Source organism: Mustela lutreola, chromosome 11 (genome assembly GCF_030435805.1).
Source record: "Mustela lutreola isolate mMusLut2 chromosome 11, mMusLut2.pri, whole genome shotgun sequence".
Taxonomy (NCBI): Eukaryota; Metazoa; Chordata; class Mammalia; order Carnivora; family Mustelidae; genus Mustela; species Mustela lutreola.
Window position 1 is genome coordinate 44,153,384 of NC_081300.1, and position 17,500 is coordinate 44,170,883.

General features: G+C 40.3%; 1 protein-coding gene across 1 annotated transcript in view; it reads left to right on the forward strand.

Moving 5' to 3' along the window:
• The window catches only part of CHST9 (carbohydrate sulfotransferase 9), a 233,054-nt gene that overhangs the window by 82,912 nt on the left and 132,642 nt on the right, over positions 1-17,500 (forward strand). The window contains exon 3 of the mRNA XM_059139311.1: positions 16,965-17,003. Coding sequence (XP_058995294.1) covers positions 16,965-17,003 — 39 coding nt within the window. The remainder of the gene's footprint in view (positions 1-16,964; positions 17,004-17,500) is intronic.

The following is a 17,500-nucleotide window of genomic DNA, read 5'->3' on the forward strand; positions in this document are numbered from 1 at the left end:
CAAAATGGATAAAAGACTTCATTGTGAGACAGGAATCCATCAGAATCCTAGAGGAGAACATAGGCAGTAATCTCTTCGATATCAGCCACAGCAACTTCTTTCAAAATATGTCTCCAAAGGCAAAGGAAACAAAAGTGAAGATGAACTTTTGGGACTTCATCAAAATCAAAAGCTTCTGCACAGCAAAGGAAATAGTCAAGAAAACAAAGAGGCAACCCACTGAATGGGAGAAGATATTTGCAAATGACAGTACAGACAAAAGGTTGATATCCAGGATCTATAATGAACTTCTCAAACTCAACACACACAAACAGACAATCATATAAAAAAATGGGCAGAAGATATGAACAGACACTTCTCCAATGAAGACATATAAATGGCTATCAGACACATGAAAAAATGTTCATCATCACCAGCCATCCGGGAGATTCAAATTAAAACTACATTGAGATATCACCTTACACCAGTTAAGAATGGCCAAAATTAGCAAGACAAGAAACAACATGTGTTGGAGGGGATGTGGAGAAAGGGGAACCCTCTTACACTGTTGGTGGGAATGCAAGTTGGTGCAGCCACTTTGGAGAACAGTGTGGAGATTCCTCAAGAAATTAAAAATAGAACTTCCCTATGACCCTGCCATTGCACTCCTGGGTATTTACCCCAACGATACAGATGTAGTGAAAAGAAGGGCCATCTGTACCCCAATGTTTATAGCAGCAATGGCCATGGTCGCCACACTGTGGAAAGAACCAAGATGCCCTTCAACGGACGAACGGATAAGGAAGATGTGATCCATATACACTATGGAGTATTATGCCTCCATCAGAAAGGATGAATACCCAACTTTTGTAGCAACATGGACGGGACTGGAAGAGATTATGCTGAGTGAAATAAGTCAAGCAGAGAGAGTCAATTATCATATGGTTTCACTTATTTGTGGAGCATAACAAATAGCATGGAGGACATGGGGAGTTAGAGAGGAGAAGGGAGTTGGGGGAAATTGGAAGGGGAGGTGAACCATGAGAGACTATGGACTCTGAAAAACAATCTGAGAGTTTTGAAGTGGCAGGGGGGTGGGAGGTTGGGGTACCAGGTGGTGGGTATTAGAGAGAGCATGGATTGCATGGAGCACTGGGTGTGGTGCAAAAATAATGAATACTTTTATGCTGAAAATAAAAAATAAATTAAAAAAAAAGAATCATACTGATTTTTATTTTATTGTGGGCTTGAAAGTAGTGAATTAAGATTTAAGATCTATTGAGAATATAATATTCAACATTTCTTTTTATTTTTATTATAACTCTAATAGTTTCCTGTTGCTTCCATCTTGAACATGAAGAGATAGAAATAAAAAAAAGAGATAATTGGCCCAGATCATATCATTATAAAGGGAAAGAATGAGGATCTCAATGAGATCCTCATTTTACTTGGCAATGTTAAGTCCTAACAATTAGTACTCAAAACATACAAATGACAGCCTTATGGAGTGCTTTCTTCTTTAGATTTTTCTGCCCAGATCCAAATCTTCTTGAGTCACCCATTATTTTAATATGCAATATTTAATATGCACCCATTATTTTAATATGCAATTTAAATATTTTAATGAACAAACTCTTTCCTCATCCAATATAAAGTCCAATATTCACTACCCATTCCCCCAAGCGGCATATAATTTCTTGTGGTCTCAGCATCCATTTCTTCTTCTTACTCCTACTCCATGTTTTATCTTCCAGAACAAAACACTCTCCAGCTTATATGAGTCCAAATATGGTTCATATGTCAGCCTCATACATCATTGTGCTTCACCAATTTTTGTTGGTTTGGGGGCACCTAATAGAATGGGGTTCAGCTCAGCACAGAATTGGAAGCAATTTAATATTGAAGGTAGTCATTGTGGTTCCAAACATCTGTTGGCCATTTCCTAAAATGAGATTTCTTACTGGCTGTATCTTTCTTTAGGATCCAACTGATCACATATTCCTGTATTCATTGGGTCCCTTCCTCCCTTTTTAGACCATTCTTCCCTTTACTTTTTTTCAGGATCATTTAACCTCTCAAATAAAAAGAAATAAAAATAAAAATTAAATTAAATTAAAATTAAAAAAATTTTTTTAAAAACAGCTCCACATTTCCTCTTATTTCATTATGCCAAAAAATCCACCTTTTCTTTTTTCCACACTCCCTCGGACTATCGCAGGAGTCTCACCTTTGAAGCCACCAGGGAATTTTCCTAAAGAACCCCTTTCCCTGAAGATGGCATTCTGCCACTTCCTTCGAAGGCAGAAAGTTGCTACCATTTGTTTTGTCTTTAATAACAAATTTTATTTCTCGTTACATTAGTACTTTTAATACACATCTATTTTCACATTGTAGTTATGAAAGATAGCAGAATGACAAACATAACATCTACAATTCTTTGTTTTTTAGAATTAAAGCAACAACAACACCACCCAAACACCCTTGCTTTCCTTGGAAAACAGACCTACCTCAGCCTGGCTGGGAAGTGTTCTTAAGAGGCAAACTTCCTTAATATGTTTGTGTTCTGATTCCATTACGTGGAATTACACAGGCTTCAGGATGACATGTGAAGATGTTTATTGAAAAGTTTTCTGTCGCTTCAACACAGGAAGAAAAGTTCAGCTGGTGACTCTTCTTTCTCTCCCTCCAAGTTTTTACTTTTAGAGTCTTTATTTGTATGTAATCAAAACGAAACATCTTGTCAGGGGATACATATTCCCAGTCCCTGGTAGGGAGGTGGTATGCAGTGCTTGAAATGTTTGAGATGACAAATAGCCCAGCAGGTCTGGCCTCTTCTTCTCCCGCCCTGAGCTGCTGGCCATCTATTTCAAATTGGGTGTGCATTGTAGGGTGAAGCGTGTACCAAGGAGTGCCAACCTCCCCCCGAGCAGTGTCTTACTGAATACAGGATTAAGTGAAAGTCTCTGGGGGCTAGCCAGAGAATGAGGTGCCCAACAACACCAGAGGCTTGATGAGCTTAATAGAAGAGACCGCCACATTCCGTACCTCTTTCAAATGTTTACAGTGTCACATGCAATTCTGTCAAATATTTCTGAAAGGGAAAAAAATGAAAATATGCACCAACCATATTTCACCCCATGGAGGCATCATTTGGATGCCAAGAACAAAATCTTGATTTTGAAGTATCTTGAGTTGAAGATAACCTTGCTTTTTTTTTTAAAGCCCAAAGAGTACTTTCCATCTCTCTCCCTCTCTCCGTCTCTCGCTTTTTCTCTCTCTCTCTCTGTCTCATACACACACACACACACACACACACACACACACGTCCCTGCTCTGAATAGTAGGCAACAGAGTGCTATGTGCCTGCGTTAATCATGGTGGTGTCTGAATGGGTAGATACTGCTGGAAGCCAGAGATAGCAACCGGGAACTCCATCATGCTGACTCGGTGAAAATGATGACAAAGCTAATAACCTACATTTTTTTTTATCCCCCACTGTAAGTCTTAGCTACTCCAACTGTGTGATCTGGATTTTGTAACATTATTCTTCACCCTTTGAAATGACTCTTTTCTGTATATATCTAGTCTCACTTTTCTAGGGTTTCCTACCAGCTTCTCAAGAAGTAAGGTCAACCTGTCATTAACACTCAGTCTTGATTTTCTTTCCAAAATATTTGACCATGTCACAACAGTTTAAAATGTATGTGTGTGTATGTGTGTGTGTGTGTGTGTGTATAATCAAGCAAAGAGTATTCCGTAGATTTTCAGGGTTATGGAAGCAATCTCTTAGGTGTTCCTAGCTGTATAAATGGGTCATATGCATGTGAGATTGACATTGCCTCCTTCCAGAGCTACCCCAGAAAAAATGGAAAGCAATGCTGTGAGGGTCTATAACCCTTCTGGCCTCCCTCCTCCCACCCTCACTCATATTTAAACACAGTTGTTTCAACTGAAGGACAAAACTAAAATTAAAAAAATATATATATATACATATATATGTATGCAAATCACCTCATAATTTTTTTTTAATCTGTAGCAAATAGTGAATTGGGGAATTTAAAATCAAAGTGACAGATTTGGGCTATCTACACAGCCAGTTCAGATAATTTTATGTAAAAAAAAAAAAACCTTGTATTTTGCACAACAAAGGAAAAAGAATAGAATTCACCCATTTCTGAAAGACTTCAGAGTACATTTTTTACAAATGACAGTGGATCATCTCTATCCTATAATACCGTAAGACAAAGAAAGGCTAACCCTGACCCATTTACTTTATTTACTTTATGACAGTACAGTATTTTATTTAGAGTTTTTCAATTTTTTACTCCATAAATAAGTTTAACAATGATCCACTTATAATGAAATTTGATTGAATTTTATTTATATTTCACCTCTTTAGAATAAGCATTGCTAAGTGTTTTTGAGGTAGGAAACTGGAGATGGCACAAAGAAAAAGAAGAACTTAAGTCAATCTCTGTCTCTCAATTTCATACAGAAAATAAGCCTCCATCACAGAAAATCTAGGAAATATATGTGGTAAACAATGAGATATTTGAAAGTTCTGGGTTCAATTCCAGGATCTAACACTTCCTGGGTTATCTTGGGCGAGGTCACCTTTCTGAGCTTCTGTTGTTTTCTCATTTATAAACTGTGGATAAAATACCTTCCCCTTCCTTTCCTTTGACTAGCTTGAGAATCCTGTGAGGCAATATATGCATGCCCGTCGTTTCTGGCATCCTTAGAGTAACAGCCTTTGTTGTCTGTGTCATGACAGACCTACCCTGTAGTTGCTGGGCTTGGAGCAAGAGAACCAGTAGAGGCCACCTTTCCTTTCTACCTCCATCATGTCCCGTCCTGCACTGTGAGGAGCTTCATGTACACGCACTGGAACCCATCTGCACACACATCCAAGCCCCAGGCATCCTTTGCACACCCTGTAATGCCCCCCACCGATGATTCAGGCTGTTCCGGTGTACCCACATCTTGAGATCTGATCTGGGAAGAAGGCCCATGTAGACCCTGCCCTGCCTTGGGGCTGATTGGCCAGGAAATTCTGGTATCCCAGGTACTCAGTGCATGGTCTAGGTAAGAAAGGGCAAGCACCATGGCCCTCCTCCCTCTAGGTGGAGGGGATGTGTCTGGAAGATTGGAAGAGTGGACCTTCTCAATGCAGCCCCTGGCTGGCGAATACTCTAGACCGCTTAGTGCCTGGGACCATCTTAAAGGTAATGCTCTTTCCTTCAGGCTTAATTTTTCGTTTATTTAGCATAGCACATTGAGCTAAATAATTATTTAACATTCTCAGTTTATTTGACATAGTATTTATTTATTTGGCATAATATTTATTTTGCAGTTAGACTGTGTGGAATATCGGATGCTTTCAGCTACAAGTGACTAAAAGGTCTAGCTTTTAAAAAGAGTTGGAGGGGGAGGGATAAACAACCCGTAACAAGGAACTCTGAGGTGGGGTGGGTCCGTGGGAGCTTGGAGCCTCAGTGACATTCTCCTGAGGTATGCGCCCTTTGTCACCCTTGCAGTATCTTGGCTACGTGCTCACTTTCCAGGCATCATCCCCAGATGTGACTACATCCACTGAAAGAAAAAGGAGATTTTTTTCCCCATCTGTCTCTTTTGATTGGCAAGGAAAACGTTCTGATAAAATTCTCCCACAGAATTCATGTCATTAGCCAGAAATGTCAAACAACCACCTCAAGCAAAGGAATGGGACCACAGTGACTGGCTTGCATCAGTCATATTTCATTGGTGTCTTGTGAGAGGAGCGTCGGGTCCCAGAATGGAATGAGAGGAGAAATGACCACAGGGTAGGCATTCAGTTATGTCTGCCACGGCCAATAAAGCTAGGAAGTTGCTCCTTCTCTGGAATGCCAGACTCAGGCTGGTGCAAATCTCAGCATCTAAGTAAGTGTCCAGTGGCTGACCACAGTGCTCCCCCCACCCCCACACCCCTACCCCCGTGGCAGTGCTCCGCTTCCCATCTTTTGGGAGGGTTGTATCCCAAGGAGCTTCTCCCTGCTTTGCTTTTTCTGAAATCAGCATCTCACGCTGATCACCAGTAAAAGGTTTGGCCAGAAAACTGTGTATTGCCTTAGGTGTTCAGATCTTTATTTCTCTTCTTTCCTGAGTATCTCCCACTCTGTCTGTTTTGAGGTGAAGACCCCCTTCTAGCTGCCACTGGAGGCCTCATCCGTTGAACCAATCTGCAGACTCCTCTACAGCCCTGCCCTTGACTGTGAATTTCTCATTGACTCTTTGCAAGCCTCCTTGTCCACCTGCCCGGTAACAGGCCCTCAGCAACATTTGCTTTTTGCTTTCTCCTAAGTATCCAAATGAATGTCACTGAATCTCTTCTACACATAAAATGTATTAGATAATTAACAACTTTTCTAGGAAACTCAGGGAGTCAACCAGATTTTCGGAGGATAGTCTTACAAGGTTACAAAGAACATGGCAATGCCTAGAAGCAGTCAATCAATATCCACTGATCTAAGCACACTTTCCTTATTTTCTTCCTTCAGCCCGTGAAATACGAGCTTCCCCGTATGTCTAAGGCCCAAGCCTTTGATGCTGGTCAATGTGAAGGAAAAATGTGTACGATGGGGATTTTTCAAAGGTTAAAAAAAAAGAAAAGAAAAGAAAAACTTAGGGCTGGTGGAAATGAAAACCATGCTGACATCTCAAAGAATAAAATCCAGCTCACCTCTGGCCTCCATAAGCTTTCTCCATGAGCTAATGAGGCGATGATTAAGAGCATGGGAGAGAGAGCAATGAAATGTGGTTATTTCCTCCAGATGAAAAGCCGGGCAGGACTGTGTGTCTGTTAGCCAAATAGATTGCCATTTAAAGTGAACAAACTGACTTCACAAGCACAGATTCTGATTGGACTCATATCATTACCTTCTATAATGAAATGTTTCCCCTTGTTGCTTTCCTACAGAAAATTAACCCTAAATAATATGAACGCTCTTCATTCAATGTAGATTCTGCTAATTTATCTTTTAAAAGTAAATCTACCTAGGGAAAATAAAGTAATTTTTGATTATTCGGCAGAAATTGCTGTTGAATCTTCTCCATGTTTCAGTTCAGAGGGCTTCTCTGTCATCCTAACCGTAAACCGTGAGCTTTTTGAAGCCTGGGTGAAGATTTACATGTTATTGTTTCCAATGGGTGCCCCCTGGATGGTTTACAAGTCTTAAGATGCTTGTTCAATGGTGAGATTCTGCTTCCTTTCCTTTTGACTGGTTACCTGGAAATAGGTTGATAGTGTAACACTCTTAGAAATTCAAAATATGTATTAATCTGCATAGATTGTGCTTAAACCACATTCCTGAAAATAACAGATTTTATTTTTTTTTCATGCAATGGAATATGTGTACATACTAAAATGTTGGGTGAGAGAACATATTTATAGGTATAGTTGATCAAGGCATCTCAGGAAAGAAAGAAGGGAGGAGAGCTGTGCATTCCTGGGGGAGGGGGCAGGAATAGTAATAAGCATTGGTATATATTGATAGATATATCAGTAAATATCCTCATAATGAAAACAGAAAGAGAAGTTGTTTTTACTCTCTATTGCTGCATGTGGATGTTCGCCAAAACTTAATGATATAAAACAGACATTTATTTTTCTTGCGGTTTTATGGGTTAGGAATTTGGAAGGGGTTCAGCCAAGCAGTTGGTCCCTAATCCACATGGCATCTGCTGAGGTGGCTGGAGCTAAAGGATCCACTTCCAGATGTTTCTTCATTCCCACACATCTGGCAGCCAGGTTGGGGTGGCAAGAACAGCTAGTTGCTGGCCTTGTGTGGTTCAGGAAGCTCTTCCCATGTGGCCTCCGTGTGTGGCTAGCTTGAGCTTCCTCACACCATGGTGGTCTCAGGATGGTCTGGCTTCTAACATTGTGACCAGCCTCTCCCAGAGCAAGTAGTCAAAGACCCAGGGAACAGAAGCTTCCTGATTCTCAAGGCCCACATGGTCTCAATGCATAAAACATGGCATTTCTAGCATATTCAATTTGTTATGCAAGTTACTAAGGCCTGGGCAGATTTAGCAGGAGGGGAATTCAACCCCACCTCTTAACATATGGTCATTTTTTTTTTCTAACACAGGATTGAATAAACATTATGAAAAGACTCTTTATTTTACAAAATAATTCATTCCTATCTCTTTTGCATAATGAACATTCAAGGGACATCTAGGATATTATGTCATTTGAAAATAATTATTCACACCAAACTTACTAGAAACATGCTCTTGCACAATGGAAAATATAAACATTGACATCCCCGCTTTTGCCGGCAGGTAAAGCGTACATTAGTAAAACTAGCATTCCCATTTTGCAGAGAGATTTAAGGCCTGGCAGTCACTGCACATTTTTTTTTCCCTAATCTGACTTCAACATCTAAAGGTCTTCCAAAAAACTTCTCTGCCAAAAATGACTCCCCCAGAATGAGGTCCTGAATATCAAAAGGTTTGCTCTAAGATTTAATTCACCCAGGCCAATGCGAGGAATCTGAAAGTAGCATTTGCTTGTCACATTAATTATGTGCTTGTCAGGTGGATCTAAGTGGGAAGAAATTCTGTGCTTGAGACTTTCCAAGACAATGTAAAACTGCTGTTTCTCATACTGGTTTTACCATGTCTTTGCAGAGGGGTTAGCCCAGGAAAAACCTTTGAGCGTTCGGTTCCTCGTAGGCTTTCTCCTTGCGAGGACGGATGGCAGACCCCAAGGCTGGGGAGTGCAGATGGAGTGTCAGCTCTGCCAAGGCAGATGGTCAACCTTGGAGGCCTAACTGTAGCTGTAGTGCTATGTTTCTGAAGGGCCAGTCTCCGTAGCTCAGTACACACGGTCTGAAGCTCACAGCGTGCACTGTGCTTGTAATGGATCTCTGCAGAAGCATCCTCACAGCGTATCAACTGACCAAATAGAAGCAGACAGGAGAGCAAATGCAGTTTACTAAACCTGCAGGAGGGGGTTAGGATCCACAACCATACAGAAGCTCGTCCCTGTGGTCTGCTGAGGCCAGGTCCATTTCAACAACAGCATAAATCCAGGCATGAGTGATTAAATAAACGTCACAGCCTTTTCGTACTGTTGACCAAACAGAAACTATGCAACTTCTACAGTCTTCTGTCGACCACTTTAGACCAACTGGTCTTTAAATTGGCCCTGTTCTGCTCCTCTGTTCCTGCTCTGCAGGACTTACAGTCCCCTCACAGCCCTGTTTATATGATTTCTTTACGAGCCTAGTGTCTGCTGTGCTGTGTAACTCAAAGGACCATTGGATCTTGGAAGAGTTGAGTTACTTATTCAGGGTCCTTCCATTTGTTGCAAGGAGTAAGTACTGGCAATGAGATCTCATGATTTCTAGAAAAGCTCTCCCTTTCTATTTCGAATATATCAGCTGTGAACAATTCCATAGCTGCTGCTCCCTACAAAGTACAGACGAGAATTCAAACCACAAACCCTGGATTCTAAGATCATATCAGCTTCACTCATAATCAGAGAGAGGTTTGCAGTGTAAATTGTGTTTCATCAAACCAAGTTGTATTTGAAAAGAGGAAATGGAAGAGAAAAGAAAGGCATTTTCTAAAAGCAAAGCCACTTCCTTCTTAAAAATTCTAAGCGAAGGCAAGAGAGAGATGTTATGGTAAACCTGTCAAGAAACTCTCAGAGCCTGAACTTTATAATATTTGTATAAATGTAGCCATTGACCTTGAGCATATGAAGTATTATCATATGATACTAGGAACCACCTGACATGGTATGTTTAGAAAGAGAAGTACCTAGAAGTACTCTGTGTCGCTTTGTCCTAAGCATTGAGATGTGAAATGTGACTGCACCATATACTCCAAATATTTAGGATTATTATTAAACACATCGTTTTATGTAACCCTCACAATGACCCTGTCAAGTGGGAACTATTCTTACCCTCGTTTCCTGATAAATACAGTGTGATTTAGAGAGGTTAAATGATGTGCCCAATATCCCACACTGATTTAAGTGGCAAGACCTGAGCTCTTCACCACTCCACGGAACTGCCCTCATCACCATAGCCAAGGAGCTCGGAAAAGGTAAAAATCTCCCTGCCATTCACTCATCAGAATCTTGTGACCATTACAAAAAAAAATTTCCAAGCCTCCTTTCTCTGCTGGCAAATGGAAGTAATATTACCATCTATTTCATGGAATTCTTGCAAAGATTTTAATTAAATAATATTTAGGTGACATTAGAGTACCCAACTCATTGTTAAGTTACTAAATAAGCGCTAAACTACTAAAAAGAAATTCAAAGTGTGAAGGTCTTTTGACATTCTACTCCTGAAACATTGTGATTGGATACTTAGCAGTTGGAATAAGCCATTGAGTCCTTCTAACAAATCCAATGGTAAAAAATAAACAGTGAATAAAAACTGCTGAATTGTTTTTAACAAAATAATTTATTCAGGCAACCCTCAAAACCTAGGGTTATATGTAACTTGCAAACATCCCAATTTTTACTCCTCCATACTGTCCTCTCGTTTGTTGTTACTTACTAAATGATTTGGCAAAGTTGCTTAGCCAATTTTCACTCTTTCCTTACCCAAAAATGGGCATATTTGGAAAGCTTCATCAAACTGTGAGAACGAAATGAGCTAATCCCTATATAACAATGACAAGCACACAAACATTGCTTACTGAACATTAGCTACTATTATGAGTGTGATTATAATAAGAGTGCTCTGGTAGTATCAATTCTAAAGGATAAAGTAAAACTCCAATTGTCTCTGTTTTCAGTTGGAATATCAAAGAGAGGCAAAGAGAAAGACATCTTGCATATGTCTATGTCTTGTGTACACACACACACACGCGCGCGCGCGCGAGAGAGAGAGAGAGAGAGAGAGAAGGAAGGGAAGGAGAAGAGGGTGGGCCAGATGGTGGGGGTGGGGGTGGGGAAGTAGAAGAATAAAAGTCTGTAATGAGATCTCTATGCTTCATCCCAGAGTCTTGTAGCTCACAGGCTCCCCTTGGCTAAGATGGGAAGTCAGTTCATCTAACTCCAAAGTCCCTGTTCCTGTTCCTAGACCATGCTGTTTTTCCATGGGAAAAGGTTGATTAAGAAAACTGCATTTGGGGCGCCTGGGTGGCTCAGTGGGTTAAGCCGCTGCCTTCGGCTCAGGTCATGATCTCAGAGTGCTGGGATCGAGTCCCGCATCGGGCTCTCTGCTCAGCAGGGAGCCTGCTTCCCTCTCTCTCTCTCCGCCTGCCTCTCTGTCTACTTGTGATTTCTCTCTGTCAAATAAATAAATAAAATCTTTAAAAAAAAAAAAAAAAAGAAAACTGCATTTAAGTGGACTTTATATATCATATTCTCTCTCATTACAATCAGTAAGCAGGAATCTTTGGTATATACATACCCAAATCAGCAATAAATTCTTAAGATACTGATAAAAGCATTTCTTCATTCTGAGGACTACTTTGTTTTTCAGTCTCACATTAAAATAGCTAAACATGGCAGTGGTGGCCTGGGTTTTAGATGGGCTCTGCAAATCAACCAGCACTGTAACCTCGTTAACTTGTTTGTAATTAAGGCATCTGAAGCCAGTAAACCTTAAAACCCCTTCCTCTCTACGACCCTATAAGGTAAACAGAATTAAAACCGTACCGCCTTCTACTTTCCCATTAACTCGAAAGTATAGGAGTGCTACAGATTCTCATTATCCAGAAGTATTGCCATTGTTTTCCATTAAATCCAGGTGAAACAAAAATGATATGAAAAAATTCATGGGAGTTAACATTGTATTATCTGGTGGCTACATTTCTCTCCTTCACCCCCCACCCTGCCACCTTTTTTTTAAGTAAGTGGCATGTGCACAGTAATTTTCCTTGTCATGATTCTATGCCTTCTTCATAGTGCATTTTGCCAAAGCAACATCGGACATAAATGAACATTCTCAGGTATCCTAGCAACGGGATGTGATTAATCATACCTCTCAGCGCAGGGCAGATAAAATGCCTGCGAGGGAACGCAAACTCAGAATTGGCTACTGAGAAATTGGTAGTGCAGTGAGGGAAGCTTGATAAGATTCCATGACAGACTTTATTATACAAAGACGGAAGCAAGTAGAAGAAAGAGTGTATTTCAGAGACAAGACTATATCTGAGTGTAAAAATACAGTATGCATATACACGAATGCAATGCACATATATGTACGTGTAAATATATGCACATACATGCACATACACATGTGCACATACAAAGTAGACGTAAGTATATATTTATGCAAATATATAAAAAATTTCCTTTCCATTAGCAGTGACATAAAATACTGAGTTGCCAACACCCCTCCTCATTATTGCCAAGACATCACTGGTTTGCCATTTATGTGCCTATGGTTTTAAAAGATCAGGAGCAATCATTGTGATTAGGATACTGCTTCCATACTGAGGTAGAGAAATGTGCTATAAATTGATATATATTTAATGTTCCTCCATGGAAAAATATCAACAACCTCAAGTCTAAAATAGCTTTTAAAAATATCAGTGCTCGATTTATATAAATAAGTGGTCATGACAGGTGGACTGTTAATGTTGAGTTAAATACATTTTCTCAGGAGAAAAGTTTCACCCTTCAAATTCCATTTTTATGAGAGTACCATCCATTTTTATTCTCACGGGAGGAATGTGCATCCAGCTTTAAAGAGAAGTAAGGTGCAAACCATACGTTAGTGTTTTGTTTTTAAACTAGAATCTTTAAGCATTAAAGCACAATGAGGGAAAAATGCATGTTCATTATTCTGAAAGCCTCTCTTATTTTATCGTCCACTTTTCTAATAGAATAGTTTTCCAGGGTGTCCCTTGTAATGTAAATACCTGGTAAAAGCTCTGGTCTTGGTTGTACTTGCACTCAGTGTTAACAGCACTGAAATTTACTTCCTGTTCCCTAGCATTTTAAGGAGGGCTGGAGCATTTCTTAACTCTCTGGGTATGTTGACTGAGTCCCAAGCATTAGCATTCAAGGCTCTGTAGGCATGTAGAGAGGGAGAGACATAGGGTACACATATCTCTCGCCCTAAAGGAGGACACAGTCCAGTTGGGGAAACAAACTTGCAATTAATTATGAGCCAAACACTGGGGTCACTACTGTGACAGAGATTCAAATAAAGGGGTAAAGGAGCATAACAGAAGGGTGGTTCTGCAGGGAGTGGAGAGTTGGGGGCGGCACAAAGCAGAAAGCTTCCCAGAGGAGCTGGCATCTGACTCAGCTCTGAAGGATGAACAAGACAGGACTGACATGTCAGGACATTCCAGGAAGCAGGAACAGCTTGCACAGGGAGTTGGGATGGAAGGTGGGATTTTTGGCATAACTGGTCAGTGTTGTGTATGGGGCTTGAGGGAGGGTAGAGAAGGTAGGTTGTGGCCAAATCATCCAGGGTCCTCATTTTCCCATTCGGGCAGGTGGATTTAAATCTCTAGTAGTGATCCGACTCAAGGACAGAAAAGTCATCTCTAAAATCAACGAAGTCAGTTAGGACCGTGTAGGAAATAACCCCAGGAAGAAAGTTCATATCACGTTTGTGAACTAGGGCGGGGACAGTGAGAAAAGGAAAGTGTAGCTCCAAAGGCCCTGTGGAAAGAGAATGGAGTGGTCTGAGGGTTGCATTAGGCATGGACGTTGAGTGAAGGGGAGAAGCCAGTGACTCTGAGGCTTTGTGTTTGGGGGCCTGAGCGACTGAAGGACAACTCCGAAGATGAGCAGTTTTGCAGGGAAATACAATGATTTAAGTTAAGGGTGTGTGTTGTAGTGCAGTAGAAAATACACATAGAGATTTCCAGCAGGCCTAAAAGCTTGGTAGAGGTTGGAGCTAGAAATATGGGTCTCCTAACTATCTCTTTCTATGAGGGTGGACACCGTGAGAATGAGGGACAGGATCCCCCTCGTTCAAAGCAGGATGACGGGACGCAGTGAGAAGCGTAGAGGGTCATCTCCAGTTAAGCAGTGTACTCTCTGTGTCCCTTAATCAATACCATATTGTCTTATTTATCTAGTTTTCATTTTTCTAATTTGCAGTCTAATGTATATGTAACTAGGAATAGAAATCTAAATTGATTCCTATAACACAACTAACAGCATAATAAAACTAATCAATAACATTTATATTGCACTCTACAGTTTACAGAGCCCATGCATGTAACACGGGGGCAGAGGACTGTTTAAGGTCTCAGTGAAGAAAAGGCTACAGCGATGTCTTCCAGCCTCCCTTCTGAAACATCAAACCCCAATATCTTGTGTGAATTTCTTCCATTTCCTACTAGCTCTGCATGTGGAATTATTTATTTTCCACCCCACTCCAGATAAGCAGGTTCTGATCCCCACTTTATAGAGAGAAAGTCAGGGAGATTGATTGATTTGCCAGTTGGCAGGAGCTGGATACCTTTTCAGGTGGGCCTCTCCATAGGGCTCCTTGAGTGTCCCCATAATGTATTATCTGACTTCCCTTAGAAAGAGTGATCCAAGAGTGCAGGATGGAAGTCACCAGGGTTCTTAAGACCCAACCTTGGGAGTCACATTCCATCTTTTTTACAAAATCCTATTGATTGCAAAAGTTTAGTCTTAATCACTGTGAGAGGGGTCACTTAAGGACACAGTTATCAGGAGAAGGAAGGACAGGGGTCATTGGGAGCATCTTGGAGACTCACTACCATACCATATTATTAATCTCCAATACTTTCATGGACTTATGATTTTTAGGATTACGATTCATTCTTACATTACAAGGAGATGTTTGTCTTTAAACATTTTATAATTCAGGACTTGAATAACATTTCTTAAAATCTGTAGAAATGTTTGAGGCATCTAGTATACCAAAATTTGTAATCAGATAGGAAACAATGGCTTACCTAATTAAAAAAACTTAAATGAGGAGGTACCCCATGACACTCGGTAATGAATAAAGACTTTAAATGGACTATTCATGTCCTTTACCTGTTTAAATTATTGAAATATCGTATCAAACAAGAAATCACCCAAATGAACAGCATGTGCCTTTAATCAAGATGACAGTTAAATGCATTCTACGCATTTGGCGGCTGCATGAGAGAAAGGTTGTACATTTCGCACCCTATATTTTAAGATTTTAGAAGACAGGAAGAGCTGGTAGAGAAACTTGAATAAAGTTTACATGCAGCTCGCATGTGTTGCATAAACTCTCAGTAACTAGCTCCATCTGGGAAATGGTGAAAGCTGACAAGAATGTGATGACCAGAAGGGCACCCACACTTACCCGTCACAAAACCAAGGCTCTCACCTCCACGGTGGTGTTTCCACATACCTGTGCCCTGGTGCAGAATTTCTTATCTAAGCCTGTAACCACGCTGAGGTGGCCCATAGGCTAGCAGAAATGTGGGGTTTGCTCCCACTCAGACTGTTGCTCTGTCTCATTCATTGGCATGCTTCCAAATTTCCTGAACAAGAAGCCATTTCCTCAACCCCATCTTCCTCACCACTCACTACTCTTGAGGTTCACACAGTGTCTCTTGTGTTCCCCGCCCTTGCTCTGCTAAACCAGCTCTCTCACAATATAGCAACAACCGTGTGAACCCACCAGATCAGAAGCTGTGGGTGCCCACCCTACTTCCTCACATTATCTGTGGCACATGACTCTGTGCTCTGTGGAACTCTGCTGCTTCTGTTTTCTCATGGTCCTATGTCACAATTTTAGAAGGAGCATTTTGTTCTCTTGTTCACTCTTCTCAGCCCACCCCTTTGTGCTGCCTGCCTTTATGTTCTCATTCCCCACCTCAGCCCCAGCCATCTTCTCAAAATGAAGCTTCTCCACATTGTAATTTCGATTCTGATCTCTCTCCCAAGATCCACATCGCTGTAATACTTAAAACTCAGTTAAGTCTTAAACTGAACTTGTCGTCCCCCTGCCCCCAACACATTTTACCATTTCCCCAGATTGTATCATCATGTTCAAAGTGACCCATGAAACCTTCTTCCTGACCTTTCCTTTTCCCTTGTACTTTACATTTTGTAAGACCCTGGGTCTTAAAAGTTCCACCTTTCTACCTCCCTACTCCCATCGTCATACTCTGTCCATTACCTCTTATCTAAACTCTTGGAATAGCCCTTCTCCTGAGCAAAACTATAGTTCCCAAAGCAAGCTTTAAACATGGCTCTTGCTCAGAAGGTCTTGTCCTACATACCCCATACTATTTCTTTTCCCAAGAATCAATACTTTCTCTTTTTCAAATTTCCCAGATTACATTTATCTTTAAAGGTCCAAATCAAATACTATTTTCTTCGCAACTTCATGGGCATCCTTTGAATTACTTAAAAAATCACTTCATCTTCTCATTTTTTTTAAAGATTTTATTTTATTTGACAGAGATCACAAGTAGGCAGAGAGGCAGACAGAGAGAGAGAGAAAGAGGAGGAAGCAGGCTCCCTGCTGAGCAGAGAGCCTGATGTGGGGCTCGATCCCAGGACCATGGGATCATGACCCGAGCCAAAGGCAGAGTCTTTAACCCACTGAGCCACCCAGGCACCCCGATCTTCTTATATTCTTTAAACATATTGTACCTTTGGGGTACATCCTATTTCATAGTGTGTTGTCTGTCCTTTATTTTCCCCAGTAGGTTGTAAGAGGTCTTGATCTTATTTTATTTGGGTACTTATCCCCACAGTTCATTCTATGGGGATTTGTACTTTGTAAGTTTATTGTTGGGTAAACGACTCTTACTAACAAGATTTATAAAACCTAATAGCATACTTAAGGTATCCTCTTTTATTTTTGATTTGCATAAACTGGTTTGAGAGCATTTTTCACCCCTTTCACCTCTGCCCAGTCAATTCTAGAAGCATGTTGGACACAGCCGAAAGAGTGATTGTGTTTACAAATTGCCATAAACTGGAGTTTCCTCTTAGTTATAGCTTGTTCTCATCGACCCACACTCTGCAACTGACCTGCCCCTTCTCATTTCAGGGAGAGTGGAGAAGAAAAGAGAACAAAAAGCAACTTCAGGTAAGATTTGGACTAATTAGTTCCAATCATTTCCTGTTTTTACTTCCGCCTTTAAAAAAATCTATCTGCAGTTTAATACTTCAAAAACTCACATTAAAAAAGTAATAGTTTATGGTCCTACAATTGATTGTTATTAAATTAATTAAATTTAAACATTTAGCTTTTTCACTTTCACATCAATCATGTCCTCATTCTATCATTCTGTTCTAAAGAAGTTAAGATAGAAGGTGATTTTTTTCATCATTACCTATTAAAAGGTAAGTCTTACAAGCACCAACTTTAAAAATTTCAGGTTGTTAAAAATATTCAGGTTATAAAAGTTGACATTTTATTTTCCCAAATATCTATGAATCTTAATTATTCTTCTTAAAACCATTTGTGGAGTTGATGTTTTCTAGGACAGTGTTGACTGCTTAACCAAAAAGAATCTTTACATTTTAAGAATTATTCTATTCCTAACTTCTAGTATATATCCAGAGATGAATAATGTTTTAACA